We start from the raw sequence: 22,517 nt of genomic DNA, 5'->3' as shown, positions 1-22,517 counted from the left end.
GTTTTTTTAGTTGTTTATCTCCCTTCATATTCTCAATTTCTCAATCCTATTGAGGAATTTTTTTCTGCCTGGGGATGGAAAGTGTATGACCGAAATCCACATTATTTAGTTTTGTTTTTTACTGTAACTGTATTCAGTAAATCCTTCTGATGATGGTATATGTAGACCACGTTATGTGCAACTTTGTGTTGGTTGGGATGAACACTGTGTACACTGTTTTTGTAGGAAAAATACAGTATATTATATTTGGTACTGTGTATTTGCATAAAAACAATATTCTGAAATGTTTTACAGTGCACTTCTGTAGGCCTGTGTACTGTCTGTAGTAAGTGTGACACTGAACAAAAAAGGCTTACAGTGAGTCATCATGATGAATGGAGAAGTGGTCATAGTGTTTTACATTAAGCACATCAGTGATCAGCTGTTCTTATAATTGTCTATTGGTGTGATGGTTTGTGTGTGTCATTTGAAAACAAAATACCGTTTAGAGAAGAAATCACACTGTTGTGAATGTAAAGTTTCATTTTGCAGGAGTATTGAAGGGTTTTACCCAATGTATGAGTGTTTTGAGAGTTGTGTGTAGAGTTCTGACAATATGTGTAAACAATTGGGAAAAACTGTAAGTTCTCCAGCTTACTATAGCTAAGTATTTATATATATATATATATATATATATATATATATATATATATATATATATATATATATATATATATATATTAGGGGTGGGCGATATGACCTAAAATTAATATCACAATATTTTTCATCTTTTGAACGGTGACGGTATAATATCATGGTATTACTTTAAATAGCAAAATAATCTACATCTCAAGGAAGAACGGACAAAAGAAAGTCTCACTTCTATCACTCTTTAAAAGTTTTGGTTTGGGTCATTGTAAATGCTCAGTCTCGTTATGAGCTGATCTTCATTTCTCTGTGTTGGTGGAATAAAGCAGGCGAGTCAGCCGCACCAATTTATGAGCAGACAGAGCAGGATTCTCATGATGACCACCAGCGCAATACAGCTCTTTGTTATGAGCTGTAGTTTCAGTGTAAACTTAGTAAAGGTGAGTTTCTTTGGCGATGATGTGTACAGTGTTAGATTTTATATTTAGCGGACATTTGCGCTGAACACGCGGTGAAAGCAACGCAACAAGATTCGGCCACCTTCTCCGAAAACACTCGATTGATCTCAGCTGGCGGATCAACATTTACCTCATGTCATGATCGCTGTCATCTGCGCCATTATTATTATTATAACTTTAGGTGAGGTTTGCAAACCTGTGCACTTTTCACTCTTCAGCCGTTTGCATTTCCTGCAGTAACAAAAGCTCCCTGTTATCTGACAGCGGGAAGCGTTGAGTGACTGACAGCTAATATGAACCAATACAGCAGCAGGGTAGAGCGATTCAGCAAGTTTTTAGAGAAAATCAAATCAGATTGCACTACAACCATTATATTCAGACACACAAATGCTCCCAAATATATTATGAGGGCGCATCGATTACATTTCAGGCGCTCATGTGACCAAAATGGTTGTAATTTCGAGCCCTGTAGTATAAGGACATGTATTCAGACCACAACTGAACGTTTGAAGAAAATTGAATGCCTTATTATTTAGAATTAGCTATTATTGATGTAAATGCAGCCGTTCAAGGCACATAATTGATTTATTACGGTATTGACGGTATTAGAAAATCCATGTCGTGGTGCAATGTCACACCGGTGATGACTATGACACCGGTGTACCGCCCACCCCTAATATATATATATATATATATATATATATATATATATATATATATATATATATATATATATATATATATATACTACATGTTTAAAATTGTTATTTGATGACATAAATCCAGTTAAAAAAAATTAAGTACACACATGCAGAGTCGTTTTTAAAAAATAATTAATCAATAACAAACAAACACAGTTCCTTTACATGTAACAAGCATAACAGTGCCGTGGTCAGATGCCAAATACATTATAAATGCATTTACAAAATGAAAAAAGTCTAAACAAATGCTCGGTTGGGAACATCACAACCATCAAAACATGTCAAATGAAAGAGCTTTCCCCTATCGTCCAGCAGCAGTCGTAACAGATCTTCAACATATTCCATATTCAACATATTCCAACGTATCCACAAACGGAGAAGCTGGACTGCTTTGAGTCTTTCAGTAGCTTCAGGAATGCTGTATGAATGTGTTTGTGTTAAGGCAGAGATCCAGAGAGAGTCTCTTTCTGCTGCAGTTTCACAACCAGCTCCAGAAGATTCATTTGCATCATCACCTCCTGCCAGACACAGACAAACGAACACATTTAAAGAGGCAGTTCCCACACACACAGTGAAATTTACTCTCACTCTAGTGGTTGTAATCTTGGAGTTTCTTTCTGTATTGACCACAGATATTCTGGAGATTGAGGTAAAGTTGGTTTTAAATACACACATTTGTTCAGTGACGACTTGCTCCCTATATTGTTTACTATGGAACTTTGAATATTCGGTCTGAAATCGCATGCAAGTATGACTTAAAAACAATATTAGCATTATTTATTTGACTGTGAACAATGTTGTACTTTGGTAATCATCGGCTGCTAGAATGATTTATAAATTGTAAACAATACTTTTCTGAAATTATATTATTAAGGAGAACGTCTAAATGTGTGAATATACTGTGACCTATTATTATAAATAATATACAAAATAAAAGTCACATATAATAAAAGCGTCTGCTGAGTCAATAAATGTAAATGTCAGACAGAGAAGCACAAAAATACCAACACTTCACTCCAAGTACAGACATAAACAAAATCAATAAATAAAACATAAACAAATAAATGAAAGTAAAATCAGCTAAAACAATTAAATAAACTGATAATAAGAAAGCAGAATTAATCATAAATCAATTAATGACTTAAAATAATTTACTCAACACTGAGCAAAAGATTAAGACTCTCAGCTATAATAAAATGGATAAAATAAATAAATAAATGACATAAGATACAAAATAAAAGTCACCTATAATAAAATAGATAAAATAAATAAATAAATGACATAAGATACAAAATAAAAGCCACCTATAATAAAATAGATAAATAAAATAAATAAATAAATGACATAAGATACAAAATAAAAGTCACCTATAATAAAATAGATAAATAAAATAAATAAATAAATGACATAAGATACAAAATAAAAGTCACCTATAATAAAAGCATCTGCTAAATGAATAAATGTAAGACTGTCAAACAGAGAAGCAGAGACCTGTGGGTTGGAGGTGATGTAGAAACCTGGTACGCCTGCTTTCTCCAGCGTGTTCTGCTGATCCAGAACCTTCTGGTCCATTTCAGCCACAATCTTCTCGTCCATCATCCTCTGCTCGTCTTTGACCCGCTGATCCAGAGCCTGAAAGATTATTATTAATGTTTTTTTTTTGCTTTGAGACTCAAAAGAGAGAGAGAGAGAGAGAGAGAGAGAGAGAGAGAGAGAGAGAGAGAGAGAGAGAGAGAGAGAGAGAGAGAGAGAGAGAGAGAGAGAGAGAGAGAGAGAGAGAGAGAGAGAGAGAGAGAGAGAGAGAGAGAGAGAGAGAGAGAGAGAGAGAGAGAGAGAGAGAGAGAGAGAGTTTTAATTTTATTGCCATTTCAGCTTCTATGGCTTGGTCATGGCAAAAAAAAAAAAAAATAGATCAAATTGACCACGTTTTATAAATACCAATTTTCTATAATTATAAAAATATTCTAACAATTAAAAGTAATCAACAGCAATAAATAATACACAAGGTAAAATACATAAACAATAATAATAATAATGATAATATATAAAAAGATTTCCTTTTGATAGAAATTGTACAATTTGAGACGGATTCACATTTAAAATATTTCATTTAAAGTCTCTCCAGATAAAAATTGTTGTCTGATAAGATTAAAAATGGGGCACTCCACAAGAATATGTTTAACAGTTTGGTTTCTGTTGCAATATAGACATTTTGGGGGTTCTTCTCCATTCAGTAAATGTTCATGTGTGAGTGAGACTCAACAGAAAGACTCTGGATGTCTATCTTACATGCACATGTTGTACTACTGAAATCCCATCACGCTGAAGTAAATTTTCATGACCTAATGTTTCATGTAAGTCTACATTTACAGTTGAAATTATTCGCCCGCCTGTGTGTTTTTTGTTTTCTTCAATTATTTCCCAAATGATGTTGAACAGATTCAGGAATGTCTCACAGTATTTCCTTTAATATTTTTTCTTCTGGAGAAAGTCTTATTTGTTTTATTTCGGCTAGAATAAAAGCAGTTTTAATTATTTTAAAGCCATTTAATGTCTATATTATTATCCCCCTTAAGCAATATTAGTTTTGGATTGTCTCCAGAACAAACCCCTGTAATACAATGACTTGCATAATTACACGAACTTTACCATAATTAACCTAGTTAAGTTGTATAGAAGTGTCTTGAAGAATATCTAGTCTAATATTATTTACTGTCATCATGACAAAGAGAAAATAAATCAGTTATTAGAAATGAGTTATTAAACTATTATGATTAGAAATGTGTTGAAGAAAAATCTCTCGGTTAAACAGAAATTGGGGAAAGAAATATACAGGAGGATGAATAATTCTGACTTTAACTGCAAATGGTAAATAATAAGAAAACATTCATTCATTCATTTTCCTTTGGCTTAGTCCCTTTAATAATCATGGGTCGCCACAGTGGAATGAACCGCCAACCTATCCAGCGTATGTTTTACGCAGCTGCAACCCAGTACTGGGAAACATCCATACACACTCATTCACACACACACACTACGGCCAATTTAGTTAATCAATTCCCCTATAGCGCATGTATTTGGACCGTGGAGGAAACCGGAGCACCCAGAGAAAACCCACGCAAACATGGGGAGAACATAGAAACTCCACACAGAAATGACAGGGACTCAGCAGGGACTCGAACCAGTGGCTTTCTTGCTGTGAGGCCACCGTGCTAACCACTGAGCCACCGTAAAAAAACAAAAAAAAACAATACATATTAAAATGTATTACAGCATATTGTAAATGCCACAATCTATTTAGGTGAAATTTTATATGTATGTCAAATGTATTTAGATAATGCGTACACAGCACTAATAAGAGAGCATGTGATTGGCCAAAGACAAAAAAGTAGTAAAGACATTCATTCATTTATTTTCTTTTCATCTTAGTCCCTTTATTGATCAGGGGTCGCCACAGCGGAATGAACCGCCAACTTATCCAGCACGTTTCACGCAGCGGATGCCCTTCCAGGTGCAACCCATCACTGGGAAACATTCATACAAACTCATTCACACACACACACACACTACGGACAATTTAGCCAAGTCAATTCCCCTATAGCGCATGTGTTTGGACTGTGGGGGAAACCGGAGGACCCGGAGGAAACCCACGCGAACACGGAGAGAACATGCAAACTCCACACAGAAATGCCACTGACCCAGCTGAAGCTCGAACCAGCAACCTTCTTGCTGTGAGGAGGTCGTGCTACCCACTGCGCCACCGTGATGCCCAGTAGTAAGGACAACTAATCTATATTCAAGTATACAGATATTTGTTAAACAAATTTCCATGACTTTTGTTCAAAACGTTTTCAGGCCTGGAAAACGGCATCAAGATTCCTTGACTTTTCCAGGTTTTCCTTGACTGTATTTCCCCTGATTTTACCTCAGTTTCAGCTCGCTGGTTAGTTTTCAGAACCGACAGATTGTGAGATTTGCACGTCTGCAGAGCCTGCTTGTGTTTCCGGATCAAATCCTGCTTCAGACCTGAAACACACAGACAGAAAGCAAGCTTTGCAGAATGATTCTCAGTTTTACAGTGACACCTGCTGGTGAGAATGGTGTAAACGGTGTAAAAAATAATGTTGATAAAAACACCTTTTATATTTAAGTATAAAATGACAATTGATATAAATAAATAAACAAACAAATAAACAAATAAATATATAAATAAATAATATATTCACTTTTAGAAAAACACAATGTCAATGTTTTGCCTTTAGAAGAGCTATGAAATAAATATTTCCGTGGAATAACTTTGTAATTAATTAATTAATTAAGTTATTTATTCATTTACTATTTTAATTTGTTTTTATTTTTTTTTTCAAATGTAAAAAAAATACATAAATTCTGATTAAAAATGCTTTAAATCTTTTTTAATTGAAATTTATCAGACTAATATGAACTCAAATAAATTTTAACATTTTAATGCAGTAAATCCAGAGTTTTCACATTTCCATACAATATTATTATTAAATAAGATAAATAATTACTAATTAATAATTAACTAAGTTGGTAAAAATATTCACATATTTAAAATTATTATACATATAATATATATTATATTGGGCAGCACATTGGCTCAGTGGGTAGCACTGTCATAAGAAGGTCGCTGGCTCGAGCCTTGGCTGGGTCAGTTGACATTTCTGTGTGGAGTTTGCATGTTCTCCCTGTGTTGGCGTGGGTTTCCTCTGGGTGCTCTGGTTTACCCCACAGTCCAAACACATGCGCTATAGGGGAATTGATTAGTTAAATTAACCATACACTCTAAAAAATATTGTTTAAACCAAACAAAAAAAAATCAACGCAACAGTTTGCGTCAATATATTCAAGTTACGACAACATCTAACAAAATGAAGTTCAGACAGCAAACTTTATTATGTTAGCCAAATTACCTTTACCTCTTCAATCAGAGGTATTTTTACATAGCATAACCTCCATTTTTTAAGTTGAGTACTTAAAAATTTAAGTTGTTCCAACTAGCTTTTTTAATTAACATTTAAAATATATCCAGTGTTATGTACTTAATTACCATAATTATACAAGCAAGTTTTTAAGTTTAAAACATCAAAAAAATTAAGCAGCTGAAATATTTTTTTTGTTTGTTTTTTTATATTATTGTTCATTTAGATGCCTGTAAGAAATAAATTTTTTAACAACAGCAATTTTGTTTTTCAGTAACTTTTTATTTATTTAGAACCACAGTTTTCAGTGTTTTATTTTAAATATTGCACTTCTCAAAGTTTACAAAACAAAAATGTGTACGGTCCCACAAATTATAAACAAACTGAGCCATCAGCTTTTCCTTCAAAGATGTGCATGCGCAAGCATAGCTATGCCATCACAATGAATTCCAACAAAACAAATTATAGGCATTGATACATTTAAAGCTACAGTGGCAGACTATAAACTTCAGTAAACTATTAACTTATAAATTGTACATTTTTCAAACTATCTTATATTAGTTAACCTTAATTGAAAAACATGTAACATTTGTATTATTATAAAAAAACATATATAAATGCCACAATTTATATATAAACAGTATGAAAACAATAAACAAAAAAGATCAGTATCTGGACTTCAAAATACAAAACAATATAAAGTGCAACATAAAGAGCAAAATCTACCTTGAAATAAGTAGAGGCTTGAGAAAATGCTGTTCTTGAGACGCATTACTTTTGCACTGGGTTTCAGTCCATCAAGTTCGAGAAACAGCTTCTGAAACACTTCACAAGTATATTTAAGCTCCTTGGGGTAGCTCAGATTCAGAGCATATATTATGCCTATCAGCAGAGCACAACACCTTGAGATATCCATTCCATTAAGGATTCTGATTCCCTCAACAACGATGGTTCCCGTCTTGTGGTTCAATTCCAGAGTTGACTGATCACCAATGATGGCAATTGTCATCACTTGCTTTTCAAGGTCTGCCTCAAATTCTTGTGTATTCTTGTAAAGCAAGATAAAAAAAATAGATTAGCTTGATAGAGGTAATTACATTTATAAACTCTTCTTTTTTTTAAATTTTACTTACAGTTGAAGTCAGAATTATTAGCCCCCCTTTGAATTTTTTTTTCTTTTTTAATATTTCCCAAATGATGTTTAACAGAGCAAGGACATTTTCACAGTATGTCTGATAATTTTATTTTCTTCTGGAGAAAGTCTTATTTGTTTTATTTCGGCTAGAATAAAAGCAGTTTTAAATAAAAAAAAAAAAAAAACATTTTAAGGTCAATATTATTAGCCCCTTTAAGCTTTATTTTTTGGATAGTCTACAGAACAAACCATCATTATACAATAACTTGCCTAATTACCCTAACCTGCCTAGTTACCCTAATTAACCTAGTTAAGCCTTTAAATGTCACTTTAAGCTGTATAGAAGTGTCTTGAAGAATATCTAGTCTAATATTCTGTACTGTCATCATGGCAAAGATAAAATAAGTCCATTATTAGAAATAAGTTATTAAAACTATTCTGTTTAGAAATGTGTTGAAAAAATCTGCTCTACGTTAAACAGAAATTGGGGAAAAAAATAAACGGGGCAAATAATTCAGGGGGGCTAATAATTCTTACTTTAACTGTATATTTGATTTCAGTTAATCTCTGGAAACTGTTATTTTACCTCTTACATGGTCATGCACCCAGCAGCTCAATCATAAGAATAATAAGTTTTACAATGTAATTTAAATGTAAAAGTGAAAAGCAACAGTCATTCCCATTTTACAAATCTTTCTCATATCATTATTGTCAACATCTGTTTATTGAACAGATGATTAAATAGTATGTTGTTATTATAACGCAGAGCTAGGTAAACCCAGTGTGTGTGGACAGTGTAGTATACCTACTCATTAAACTAAAAGAGAGCAGTCATTGAGCGTATATTTTGTCTTGTATGTTTCCACTGTCAAATGAAGATTTAATTTTAATTTCAAAACTTTGTAATACTTACAGCAAACTCCTTGAAAAGGTCTTCTTCTTTCTCTCCAAGATAGACAACAAGACAGCGGATGGCTACTTCTCTCCATACTTCAACTGCATTGTTCTGTTTTATATAAAAAAAAAATAAATAAATAAATAATAAAAAAAAAAATATTATATATATATATATATATATATATATATATATATATATATATATATATATATATATATATATATATATATATATCTCAAGATAAAGTAACTACAGTAAATGAATGTGGTTTTATCTGAACTAACAACTGACGGCAACCTGACATTTTAAACAGAAATCTAAACTATTCTAGTGTGTACAAATTATTTACAATACCTCAAGTAGCATATCCTTGATCCTTCTGATTCTTTCCCCTTGATGAGGCCAGGTCCATTAGTTTTGGGGTGCATTTGTCAAGTTTGGCCATAAATGTGGATTCAAGACTTACAGTGGTTATCCTCTTGAATTCTTCATTTATCTGTAGAAAATAAGAATGGAATAATTAAATAATGGAATAATTATATATAGTGTGTAACAGAACAAATAACATGTAATATGTTATTGTTTTTAGAATAAATAACTTCAAGATGATTTTCTCACAAAATTGTGAAACTAGACAAAAAATAAAACTAAACTTACCTGTGTTGCATCTGATAATGCAGGCCAGCGCTCCAAGATGTCCCTTATTTCAGGGGCATTGTAAATTATTTCCTGCCTGCGAAGGGAGAATGTCTTGCCCATCTTATTGGTTATTACTGCTAATCAGGGCAGAGGAAAAAGGATTTGCATCACACAGCTCTGTCACCATGTCTGACACAACAGATTTATCAATTTCACAATTGTGCTTCTGCAAGCAGGACTGCAAAATACCTTTGATAATGGGTTCGGATGCTGATTGAGATATAAAATTTAACTCTTCAACAATCTCATCTATACACCTGTTAGACACATTAAAAGTGCTCTCAAGTTTAAGAAACAACAAAGCCAAATTTTTTTCTATGCAGTTTGGCTGGTCTGTCACATCATTATTGTCATCTTGACCTTCATCAGACAGCTCCCCACTTTGAACTTCCACATCACTGTGTTGATCTGCATTGACTGAACATACATACCTTTTTATTATGTCAGCCTTGAAATCATGCAATGAGTGAGGAGTATGTTTTCGGCTTCTGTGGGAAGCAAATGTACCATAAATGTTAGTGCTGAAATTGCAGTTCTGAAATACACAGATGACAGTTTCGTGTTTTTTCACTTGTCGACCCAAATGTTCAAATAACTCTATTTCTGTGGAAATTGTCATGGCATTGCAACAAGGACAAGTAAAAGAAAAACTTTCTGCAGATCTGGAGGTTTTCTGAGTTTCCGTAGAGTGATGTCTTGATAAATGTGATCTAAGGCTACCCCATGTTCTGAAAGAACACAAACAGTCTTGGTAGAGGCATGGAAATGGTTGCCCACAATGACCATGGTGTAGCCTGTAATGTTTTAGCAACACTATTTGTGTTGATGTTTCAAATTTACACATTTTGCACCCCCAACCCATTTTATATATAAGCCCACTTATATCTAAAATACAGATCAGCCTAGGAAGTTATAATACAATTGCATGAACTTTGTATTAAAATCTCAGCATATACTATAAATATACTATAAGTCTAAATTATTTTTCTATTTACAGCTCAAATTAAATTGCCTTTCTGGCTTACCGTATGGGTTTTTACATTCTTATCTACTATTTTCTAGTCAAAAAACCCTGCCAACATCAACTATATTTACCAGGAGTAGCCAACAGTAGTGGAATGGAGAAAATTGATTTGGAAATGAAATAAAACCCAGATATCTCACCTTAAATATCCGTTGTGCCAAACAGTCTGCTTAAAACTTGTCCGGACATGCCTCTTGATCGTTGAGTGGGGGAGGAGCTTTGAAATCCAGAACTCCATTGGTGTGGAAAAATTGAGTTATCAATGCAATTTTTTTGTTTCCTACAAGTTAAATATTGTTTTAAACTAATTGGCAGATATATTTATCTTTAAATAACCCAATTTTTAAAGTTGATGTAATTATCAATATTTTCCTGTTGTGAAAACTTAATAAAATTATTCTGGCAATGTAATAGTTTTAATATAATCAGCAATATAGAATTTTCAAGTTATAACAATGTATTAAACTATGTAGTGGTAACAGATCGCTTGAGTTATTTTTTAGAGTGTAGTGTTTGAGTGTGTGTGCGCACGAATGAGTGTGTACGGGTGTTTCCCATTACTAGGTTGCAGCTGGAAGGGCATCCGCTGTGTAAAACATATGCTGGAATAGTTGGTGGTTCATTCCGCTGTGGCGACATCAGATTAATAAAGGGACTAAGCCAAAAAGAAAACTAATGAATGATATATTATATATTTCTCAGTGAATATAGCCAACATGTTAAACAAAGCAGTTTAATTAAACAGTTATATCCATTAAAATAAAGTTTGGTCACCTGTTTAAAGAAATTTTATATGATTTAAAGGTCCCATGTAATGAAAATATAGTTTTGTAGATGTTCGTATTGGTAATGTTAGTTTTTAGGATACCTATTAGCTAGTGCGCATCAAAACAGTGACAAAACTTGCATTTAGAAGATATTAAACTGATATTAACATGTAAAGCTTGTCGTTTGACACGTCCACCCAAATGGATCAATGGTTTGATTCGCATCACATCTTAACCAATCAAATGCTCTCTAGTGTCTGACATGCCCCGCCCCCTTCAAGACGCTCCTCATTTGCGCTTGAGCTCCACCACTCTCACTGGCACAGCTGTGATATAAACAAAACGCTACTGGCTGTTTTTTTAAAGGGGAGGAGCTACTCTATTTCCCACCCTCTCATCATGTTTTGGCTGAGATTACAATATAGCCAATATGTTAAACAAAGCAGTTTAATTAAACAGTTATATCCATTAAAATAAAAGTTTGGTCACCTGTTTAAAGAAATTTCATATGATTTAAAGGTCCCATGTAATGAAAATATAGTTTTGTAGATGTTAGTATTGGTAATGTTAGTTTGTAGGATACCTATTAGCTAGTGCGCACCAAAACAGTGACATTAAACTGATATTAACATGTAAAGCTTGTCGTTTGACGCGTCCGCCCAAATGGATCAATAGTTTGATTCGCATCACATCTTAACCAATCAAATGCTCTCTAGTGTCTGACATGCCCCGCCTCCAAGACGCTTGTCATTTGCGCTTGAGCTCCACCACTCTCACTGGCACAGCTGTGATAAAACAAAACGCTACTGGCTGTTTTTTTAAAGGAGAGGAGCTACTCTATTTCCCACCCTCTCATCATGTTTTGGCTGAGATTACATCAAACATCGAATAAAAATGCACATTTCAAAGCTCCTGACGGGACCTTTTTTTTCCCAACATATTAATTTGGGTGTGCTACTTTTTGGACTATATGAACTTCAGTTTTTCTGTTAGATCAGCTCCAGATTTGTCTTTGGTACTGACTAATCTAATGTATTTGCACAAATATAATACTGTAAAGCAAAGATGCAAAAGTAGGGCCTGTGGGCCGAAGTTGGCCCGTGATGACCTTTGATTTGGCCCACCAACGCATTTGAAAGGAGAGGGGCGAATGATCGGGAGGTGGTTTGGTCGAATGCCTTTGACAGAGATCGTCATTTATAATTTAACATCACCTTTTGTTTGTTTGTTTTATTGCTGAACTACAAAAAACTGAAATAAAATTATTCAATTAAAATGTTGTAAATGAATCAGACTTTCATTCTTTCATTTTCTTTTCATCTTAGTCCCTTTATTAATCTGGGGTCACCACAGTGGAATGAACCGCCAACTTATCCAGCATATGTTTTACACCAGGGCTTCTCAACCCTGTTCCTTGTTCCTTCCTGCAAAGTTCAGCTCCAACCCTGATCAAACACACCTGAGCCAATTAATTAGGACCTGAACAGCACTTGATAATTACAGGCAGGTGTGTTTTATATGGCTTGCAACTGAAATCTGCAGGAAAGTAGATCTCCAGGAACAGGGTTGGGCACCCCTGTTTTACACAGTGGATGCCCTTGTAGAAAATCTGATATCCGTTAAACAGAAATTGGAGAAAGAAATAAACAGGAGCGTTAATAATTCAGGAAGGCTAATAATTCTGACTTAAACTATACGTGGTAGACAATAAGAAAAACATTCATTCATTAATTTCCCTTTGGCTTAGTCCCTTAATTCATCAGGGGTCGCCACAGTGGAATGAACCACCAACTTATCCAGCATATTTTTTACGCAGCGAATGTCCTTCCAGCTGCAACCCATCACTGGGAAACACCCATACACAACCATTCTCACACACACACACACACACACACACACACACACACACACACACACACACACACACACTACGGCCAATTTAGTTCATCAATTCACTTATAACGCATGTGTTTGGACTGTGGGGGAAACCGGAGCACCCGGAGGAAACCCACGGAGAACGTGCAAACTCCACACAGAAACACCAATTGACCCAGCCGAGACTCAAACCAGCGACCTTCGAGCTACCCACTGCGCTACCATGACACCGTGAATCAGACATTTAAAATGTAAATAATGTCACTTGACAATGCACAGGTCATCTGCGAGCAAATTATGGTGAAGGTAGGAGCAGCTCGACTGGTGTATTCAGCATTGAACTCCGTTGTGTTATAAATGGGATTATGTTTGTACAGTAATAAGTTCATTATGAAATGCTAAAAATAATACTAGGTTTTCATTTTCAAACATTTTCTAGTTTTTTTATATTATTGAATAAATTAGCAAATTTATATATATATATATATATATATACATATATATATATATATATATATATATATATATATATATACATATATATATATATATATACATATATACATATATATATATATATATATATACATATATATATATATATACATATATATATATATATATATATATATATATATATATATATATATATATATATACATATATATATATATATATATACATATATATATATATATATATATATATATATATATATATATATATATATATATATATATATATATATATATATATATATATATATATACACAGTTGAAGTCAGAATTATTAGCATTCGAAAAAAAAAAAATTATAAAATATAAAAACAATATTGACCTTAAAATGGTGTTTAAAAAAATTTAAAACTGCTTTTATTTTTCATTTTCAAACATTTTCTAGTTTTTGTAATTTTTTTCAAATTTATTGTAATACAATTTGCTATATATATATATATATATATATATACAGTTGAAGTTATTGTATAATGATGGTTTGTTCTGTAGACATTTGAAAAAAAATTGCTTAAAAGAGCTAATAATATTGACCTTAAAATGGTGTTTAAAAATTTTTAAACTGCTTTTATTAAAGCCGAAATAAAACAAATAAGACTTTCTCCAGAAGACAAAATATTATCAGACATACTGTAAAAATGTCCTTGCTCTGTTAAACATCATTTGAAAAATATTTTAAAAAGAAATAAAATCAAAATGGGGGCTAATAATTCTGACTTAATATATATATACAGTAGGAAAAACTTCACACCCCTGCTGTAAAGCATCATGTAGAAAATCTTAATTTAGAAGAGATCTGTAAGTGTTGAACTCATTTATGCTCATAAAAAATCCAGTCCTTGGTAATAACACTAAAATACCACTGTTTCAAACAGCGTTGCGTTCTAAACTGCTGAGAGGCAGTGAAGCCACCAGAAGTGTTGGATCCACCATCTTACTGTGCCCTAATGACAGAGAGCTACAATGTCTATAATGTCTGTAATAATACTAGGTTTTCATTTTCAAATATTTTCTAGTTTTTTTATATTATTGAATAAATTAGCAAATTCCCCTTGGCAAATTTATTGTAATACAATTTGCTATATATATATATATATATATATACACATACAGTTGAAGTCAGAATTATTAGCCCCCCCACCCCCGAATTATTAGCCCCGTTTATTTGTTTTCCTTAATTTCTGTTTAATGGATAGTTTAATAACTCATCTCTAATAACTGATTTATTTTCTCTTTGTCATGATGACAGTAAATAATATTAGACTAGATATTCTCCAAGACACTTCTATACAGCTTAAAGTGACATTTAAAGGCTTAACTAGGTTAATTAGGTTAACTAGGCAGGTTAGGGTAATTAGGCAAGTTATTGTATAACGATGGTTTATTCTGGAGACATTCAAAAATAAATAGCTTAAAAGAGCTAATAATATTGACCTTAAAATAGTGTTTAAAAAATTTAAAACTGCTTTTATTAAAGCCGAAATAAAACAAATAAGACTTTCTCCAGAAGAAAAAATATTATCAGACATACTGTGAACATTTTCTTGCCCTGTTAAACATCATTTGAAAAATATAAAAAAAAAAAGAGAAAAAATCCAAATGTGGGCTAATAATTCTGACTTGTATATATATTTAGTAGGAAAAACTTTGCACAAATTTGCTGTAAAGCATCATGTAGAAAATCTTAATTTAAAAGAGATCTGTAAGTGGTGAACTCATTTTCCTCTTAAAAATCCAGTCCTTGGTAATAACACTAAAATACCACCGTTTCAAACACTGATCCGTATAGAATGAATAAACTGCGCATTGCGTTCTAAACTGCTAAGAGGCAGTGAAGCCACCAGAAGTGTTGGATCCACCATCTTACTGTGCCCTAATGACAGAGAGCTACAATGTCTGTGCTACGGGGATTAGTTGCTCCTCTTCAAAAATGACCCGGTGTACAGTTACAAGACTGACACAAAGTTCAGTAAAGAATGAGGCAAATCTGTTCAGGTTCTCTTCAAGCTTATTTTGTCATTTATGAGCACATTAAAGTTTTCTTTTCCTGTGAAGTGAGTAGTAACAGCTGTAAAACAGGATCATAAAATAATAATATACTGTAATATATAATGTACTCCAATAGCAAGACCTCCTGACAGTATAGATGGAAGCAACGCCTCTATTTAAAACTCTATTACAGATCAGTGGTTTCGTATCATCTTTGTATTAGACAAATTTGTCATTAAAGTGATCTGAGATCAGTTTCAGAATTAGTGGTGTAACAGATCCCAATTATCACAGTTCTTCTTGTACAACAGATCATATTTATTTTTAATTAATGATTCACCAATTCACACATAAAACGTCATGTTTCATTATAGGTGGATCATTTTTGAAAACCTATGCAGTGACATAATTTTGGAGGTTGTTTGTCGCCACCCTTTGGCTACACAATGTAATTGCTACAACATTCACCAGCGTCAAGTTCCATTAAACTGATTTTAATCGTCACCATAAACTTCAGTGTTTATATCGAAACTATAAACTGTTCTCCCAGTAATTCTGTGTTATTTAACTGTTTGTAACTCACTGAAAAAGAGTGAAAACTGAATCTCTCTCCGTCAACAGCAGATCTGAATGCAGCGCTTCGAAGGATTAATAAACATAAGCAAATAATCATCATTTATCATTCATGATGCACTGGTTTGAATGGAGATCTCGGTCTTTTAATGTTTACTTGTGCAGCTTTACACTGAATGCATTAATGCAGGCTAAACAAGTAGTGACAGAAAACACCTTTAATTAATAGCCTAGGAAAGCTTTCAGGTCCCACCACAACTTCTTCATCTTTATATTTTACAGGGGAGCCAAAATGCTTTCATACAAGTGATTTAAATGACACGGGAGGCGATCTCTCTGCAATTGTTATAAATGTTGGATTAACATATAAATTCACGAAAAAAAGTAATCTGAAGATGACGTGCGTTTCGAACTGTGGGTTGTGATCTGCTACACCCCTATTCAGAATATTATTATATTAACTCTGAATCACTGGTTTGAAATAATGCTTCAGGAGTGTGTTGTTTCCACACACACACACACACACCTCTGTGTTCGCTGTGTAGTTTTTGTCTCTGGTTGTAGAGGTTTTTCTCTGTCAGATGCTGAATATCCAGCAGGCCTTGAACGATTTCATAGACCGTCCCATCAATGAGCGCCTGAGCCAGATCACTGAGAGTGGTGTAGGACAGACGCTGCTGAAACGAGCTGAAGAAGACAACAAAACACTTACTCAAAACTGCAAACACACTTCACAATAATGATGCATTTATACAGTCTGAATGATCAAAATAATACAGCCTTTTGACTGCTCTAGATACAGCTAATCCAGTAGACCAGTGGTGTCAAAGTCAGTTCCTGCATGGTTTAGTTCCAACCCTGCTCCAACACATTTACCTGCAGGCTTCAAACAAGCTTGAAGGACTCAAATTAGTTTGATCAGGTGTGTTTAATTAGGGTTAAAACTAAACTCTGCAGAGTCTGACACCTGTGCAGTAGACCAAAGCGGTGGTCATCTTTATAATTATATTGATGTATTTTTGCTTGTTTACAATAAGCTGATTTGTATTATGCAACAGTAAAACATGCCTGTTCCGTTTCAGAAGTTGTAGCAATGCTTTATTTTCCCTCAAATAATCTGACAAGATTTTGATTAGTCAAGATTTTTGTAATTGTTATTATGGGAAAAATGAATCACAATTAACCACATCCAAAATAAAAGTATATATTACATATATTTATTATGGATAAACATGCATACATAAGAAAAACTATACGAAACCTTTGCACTGATATTCATTCATTCATTTTCCTTCGGTTTAGTCCCTTATTCATCAGGGGTCGCCACAGCAGAATGAACCGCCAACTAATCCAGTATATGTTTTACACAGCGGATGCCCTTCCAGCCGCAACTTAGTACTGGGAAACACCCAAACACACTCACATTTGCGCAGATATGTAAATTTATATATAATTTGCATCATATACATTTATGTTTTACATCTAACATGCACGCATGTGAGCATTTATTTATATATATATATATATATATATATAGATATATATAAATAAAAAATCTATATAAACAGTACATACACGTCTTATGTCAAAACAAACTTTTATCTTCATGATTGATCTTTCCCCGGCACTAATATTATAATTATATTTTAATATACATTACTTTTACATGTTTTATAATTAAATAAAAGTATTATTTTTAAATAACATTGGTTATATATATATATATATATATAAAAGAAAATATCATATTGCACATTAAATTTTACACTTTTTATCACCAAATTTTTTTTACCCCCAATTTCTGTTTTAACAGAGAGCAGATTTCTTCAACACATTTCTAAGCATAATAGTTTTAATAACTCATTTCTAATAACTTATTAACTTAAATTTATTTTCTCTTTGTCATGATGACAGCAAATAATATTTGACTAGATATTCTTCAAGACACTAGTATTCAGCTTAAAGTGACATTTAAAGGCTTAACTAGGTTAATTAGGGTAAAGTTGGTGTAATTAGGCAAGTCATTGTATAACAGTGGTTTATTCTGGAGACAATCCAAAACTAATATTGCTTAAGGGGGCTAATAATATTGACCTTAAAATGGGATTAAAACAATTAAAAACTGCTTTTATTCTAGCTGAAATAAAACAAATAAGACTTTCTCCAGAAGAAAAAATATTAGAGGAAATACTGTGAAAATTTCCTGAATCAGTTCAACATCATATGGGAAATATCTGGAAAAATATTTTTTTTAATCATTAAAAAAATAAAAAATAAATGTGGATATTCACCTGGGCAGGTCCTTCACCAGCATCTGCAGCTCTGACAGCAGGTAATAATGTCTCTCCTGCTGTCTGGCAGAATCAGACTGATCACCACTCACAGTACAGTACAGATCCATGATGATCCCACATCAGCCTTCACAACAGACAAACAGCAGATCAGCATCCAAACAACTCTTAAACCCTTCTTAAAGGGATAGTTCACATAAAAATGATAAATACTTGTCATTTATTGATTCTCATGTGGTTCCAAACCTGAGCTTTTTCCTCAGTTGAACACAAAATAAGATATGAAACTATATTTTAATCTGTAATAGGAGTGCGATAATAGTTAATATCATAACAATTCGTTACTTAGTCATCTATCGAGTTCTGTTGGCTGCTTATTGATATTTAGTAGTAAAGTTTAGGAGTGGGGTAAACTTAGTTTTAAATTCACACATTCAGACTTTCACCCTCTTAATCTCAAGTGATTCCAAACCTGAGTTTTGAACACTAAAGAAGATATTTCGAAGAATGCTTGAAATCGGCTGCCATTGACATCCATATAGGAAAATTATATACGTTGCTTAGCATAAATGAGCACAACCTCTATATGAAAATGTATATTTTTATCCATTTCTCAGAGGATATAGGCAATACATTTTGATGCAACTAAACAAAACACATCTCTTAAAACAGTTATATATATATTAAAGTAAGAGTTTGCTCACCAAACGACTTTAGAAATAGAAAAATAATACATTTAAATTCACAATTTTTCATGTTTCTCTTGATTTGTTTTATCATCAATAACATTTTATTCCTCAACATATTAATTTGGGTGTACTAATGTTTGGACTGTGATCTCCAGTTGTTGTTTTTTTTTTGTTAAATTAGTTCTAATTTTGGAAACTCTCTAACATAAATATATTATATACTATAAATATATTATTGTTAAAGGTATCCTATTGAAAATTTTAATTAAAAAAAGATCTGTAAGGGATGCACTCATTTACCCCCAGGACTGTAAATATATTATGGAAGTCAATGGGCATCAGATTTCAACATTCCTCAAAATATCTTCTTTTGTGTTCAACAGAAGAACACAAAATCGTATGGTTTTACACCATTTTTCTTTAATTAAGTCAATTTAGAAAACAGCAACATTACTAAATACCAATACCAGAAAACATTAAACTCAAATCAACATCAATGCAACATCAAATATTAAATATAAAAAACACTAGGAGTGCAGATGACTGTATAAATATCATAATGATTCATTACCAATTCCTTTACCCAGCTCTCTTTGCTGCTTATTGATATTTAGTAGTAAAGTTTAGGATTGGGGTAAATTTAGTTTTAAGTTCACACATTCAGACTTTCACCCTCTTAATCTCAAGTGATTCCAAACCTGAGTTTTGAACACTAAAGAAGATATTTCGAAGAATGCTTGAAATCGGCTGCCATTGACATCCATACAGGAAAATTATATACGTTGCTTAGCATAAATGAGCACAACCTCTATATGAAAATGTATATTTTTATCCATTTCTCAGAGGATATAGGCAATACATTTTGATGCAACTAAACAAAACACATCTCTTAAAACAGTTATATATATATTAAAGTAAGAGTTTGCTCACCAAACGACTTTAGAAATAGAAAGATAATACATTTAAATTCACAATTTTTCATGTTTCTCTTGATTTGTTTTATCATCAATAACATTTTATTCCTCAACATATTAATTTGGGTGTACTAATGTTTGGACTGTGATCTCCAGTTGTTGTTTTTTTTTGTTAAATTAGTTCTAATTTTGGAAACTCTCTAACATAAATATATTATATACTATAAATATATTATTGTTAAAGGTATCCTATTGAAAATTTTAATTAAAAAAAGATCTGTAAGGGATGCACTCATTTACCCCCAGGACTGTAAATATATTATGGAAGTCGATGGCCATCAGATTTCAACATTCCTCAAAATATCTTCTTTTGTGTTCAACAGAAGAAAGAACACAAAATCGTATGGTTTTACACCATTTTTCTGTAATTAAGTCAATTTAGAAAACAGCAACATTACTAAATACCAATACCAGAAAACATTAAACTCAAATCAACATCAATGCAACATCAAATATTAAATATAAAAAACACTAGGAGTGCAGATGAATATCATAATGATTCATTACTAAGTCATTTACCCAGCTCTGTTTGCTGCTTAATAATATTTAGTGAGGCAGTATCAAAGTTGGTTTTGTGTTCACGCTGAAAAATCTAACTAAGGATCTGAGAATCCTTGGAGCAAACGTATGCGTGTTGTATCAAGAAAGCAACCGTTCATTTGTGTTGTGTTTTATTTTCATTTGTTTTCATTCATTTATTCTTCATTTAATTATTCTATTTAATAATATGATCATTAGTAATTTATATAATTATCATTATATCCTTTTATTGATCGTTAGTTAATTATATAATTATTATTATTGCTTATTATTTGTCATTTTGTTATGTTTTTATATATTATTATTACTATTTTACTATAATTATTGCTTTATTATTATTTCCATTCTGTTACAATCTGATGACTGTGTGGATTTAAGCGATACTTGTTTTATGAGTAAGAGATAAGAGAATGTCTCCATTTCAAGGTCTGTATTGTCTTTGGACAATGTTCTGAAGCAGTAATCTTCCATTTGCTTGTGGTATAATAACACTTGTTGGATTTATCATGGTCAGATAAATTCTGAGCATTGAATCATACGCAACAAAGATTATTCAATAAACTCTTTCTTTATCATCATTACTTCGTCTCCTGCTTCTGATCCTCTCTGGCTTTCTCAGTCAACTCCTATATTGATAGGAGACTGTTAATTCAGTTAAATACTGGTTAACAGGTTTGCCCTGCCAAGTGAAACAGACATTTTCTGACAGGATCTGGCGTCTGGGGCTAGATCTCATTTATCTGGCATGGAGAGTGTGATCTAACAACACATTTTCAGCATCTTAACATCATTTCAGAATAGTATTCTTTGAAGGAAATCATATTAGCAACCAATGACTAAAGGTACAACACTGTTTACAGCCAATTAAATCATAATATGAAGTCTTACATGTGATTTCAGACCGAATATTTAAAATAGCATGGTAAACTACATAGGGATCTTCTTATATAGATTGTTTATTAAATGCCGAGCTATATTTACAAATGTAATGTGTTGTGCTAATTACATTTGTACGTCATTATAACAAATAATCTGTATTCACATTTTTTTAAATGTGCCTTACTATTTTACTGAATGCGAATGGCTAAATATACAAAATATTAACCCATATTTATGAACAATGTGAAAATATACAATCACAATACTGTATAAAGAATGATAAAACCCACTTTTCCTCAGTAAGTTTTGGTAAATTTGACAAATGACTGACTTTAAGAGAAAATGTGTAATCGATATTGGTTATTTATTCAGTTTTCTTAGGACGGTTTTAATGAATGTTCTATAACTGACACCAAAAACAAAGAGTGACTGAATAAAACTCTCACCTGCTGTGTGTTTCAGCTCCTGGAGAAACCCCGACTGATGTTTAAAGCTGTCGAGAACAAACACGAGCGATATTTTCATCAGTTTTGTCAACAATTACAGAGTTTACAGAGTCAGGCGAATGTTTTGAACCGTGCGTGTGAACATGCGCATGCGCAGTACTGACTGAGGTCCTTCTGCACGCGGGTCTGCCCTTTCATATGCCTTTTCTCTTTTGTTTTTCCAATTAATAATCAGTGCTCAGCATACATAAGTACACCCGTCACAAGTCTATCTTTTAATTCATATTTTTAATAGGAAGCTATACAATATTATATTTGTGCGTATACATTAGATTAGTCAGTACTGAAGTCAAATCTGGGGCTAATCTAACAAAATAACTTACAATAATGGTTCAAAAACGAGTACAGCCGAATGTATATGTTATAGAAAAATATTAAATACAAATTTAAAAAAGGGAAAAATCAAGAGATTTTGTAGGTTGTAGGTTGTATTATTT

At 32.6% G+C, this 22,517-nt stretch overlaps 1 protein-coding gene across 1 annotated transcript; it reads right to left on the bottom strand.

Moving 5' to 3' along the window:
• Positions 1-1,901: 1,901 nt before the first annotated feature.
• On the bottom strand, positions 1,902-22,169 carry dgcr6 (DiGeorge syndrome critical region gene 6). The gene is made up of 6 exons (XM_056464488.1): positions 22,021-22,169; positions 18,493-18,619; positions 16,728-16,888; positions 5,712-5,812; positions 3,278-3,418; positions 1,902-2,304 (listed from the first exon to the last, which is right to left on the bottom strand). The coding sequence occupies exons 2-6, from the start codon at positions 18,600-18,602 to the stop codon at positions 2,224-2,226; spliced, it is 594 nt and encodes a 197-aa protein (XP_056320463.1). The 5' UTR covers positions 18,603-18,619; positions 22,021-22,169; the 3' UTR covers positions 1,902-2,223.
• Positions 22,170-22,517: the final 348 nt, after the last annotated feature.

The sequence above is a fragment of the Danio aesculapii genome, chromosome 8, assembly GCF_903798145.1.
Source record: "Danio aesculapii chromosome 8, fDanAes4.1, whole genome shotgun sequence".
NCBI classification, from domain to species: Eukaryota; Metazoa; Chordata; class Actinopteri; order Cypriniformes; family Danionidae; genus Danio; species Danio aesculapii.
Note: the sequence above shows the minus strand (reverse complement) of the source record. Positions and strands in the feature narration are given on the sequence as shown.

Bases quoted from the DNA above. Each gene is read 5' to 3' on its own strand.
- dgcr6 (XM_056464488.1), bottom strand. From the start codon at position 18,602: ATGGATCTGTACTGTACTGTGAGTGGTGATCAGTCTGATTCTGCCAGA. The intron at 3,419-5,711 runs GTAAAATCAGGG...ATAATCTTTCAG, and splicing joins ACCAGCGAGCTGAAACTGAG to GCTCTGGATCAGCGGGTCAA. The intron at 2,305-3,277 runs GTCTCTGCTTCT...TGTGTCTGGCAG, and splicing joins ACATCACCTCCAACCCACAG to GAGGTGATGATGCAAATGAA.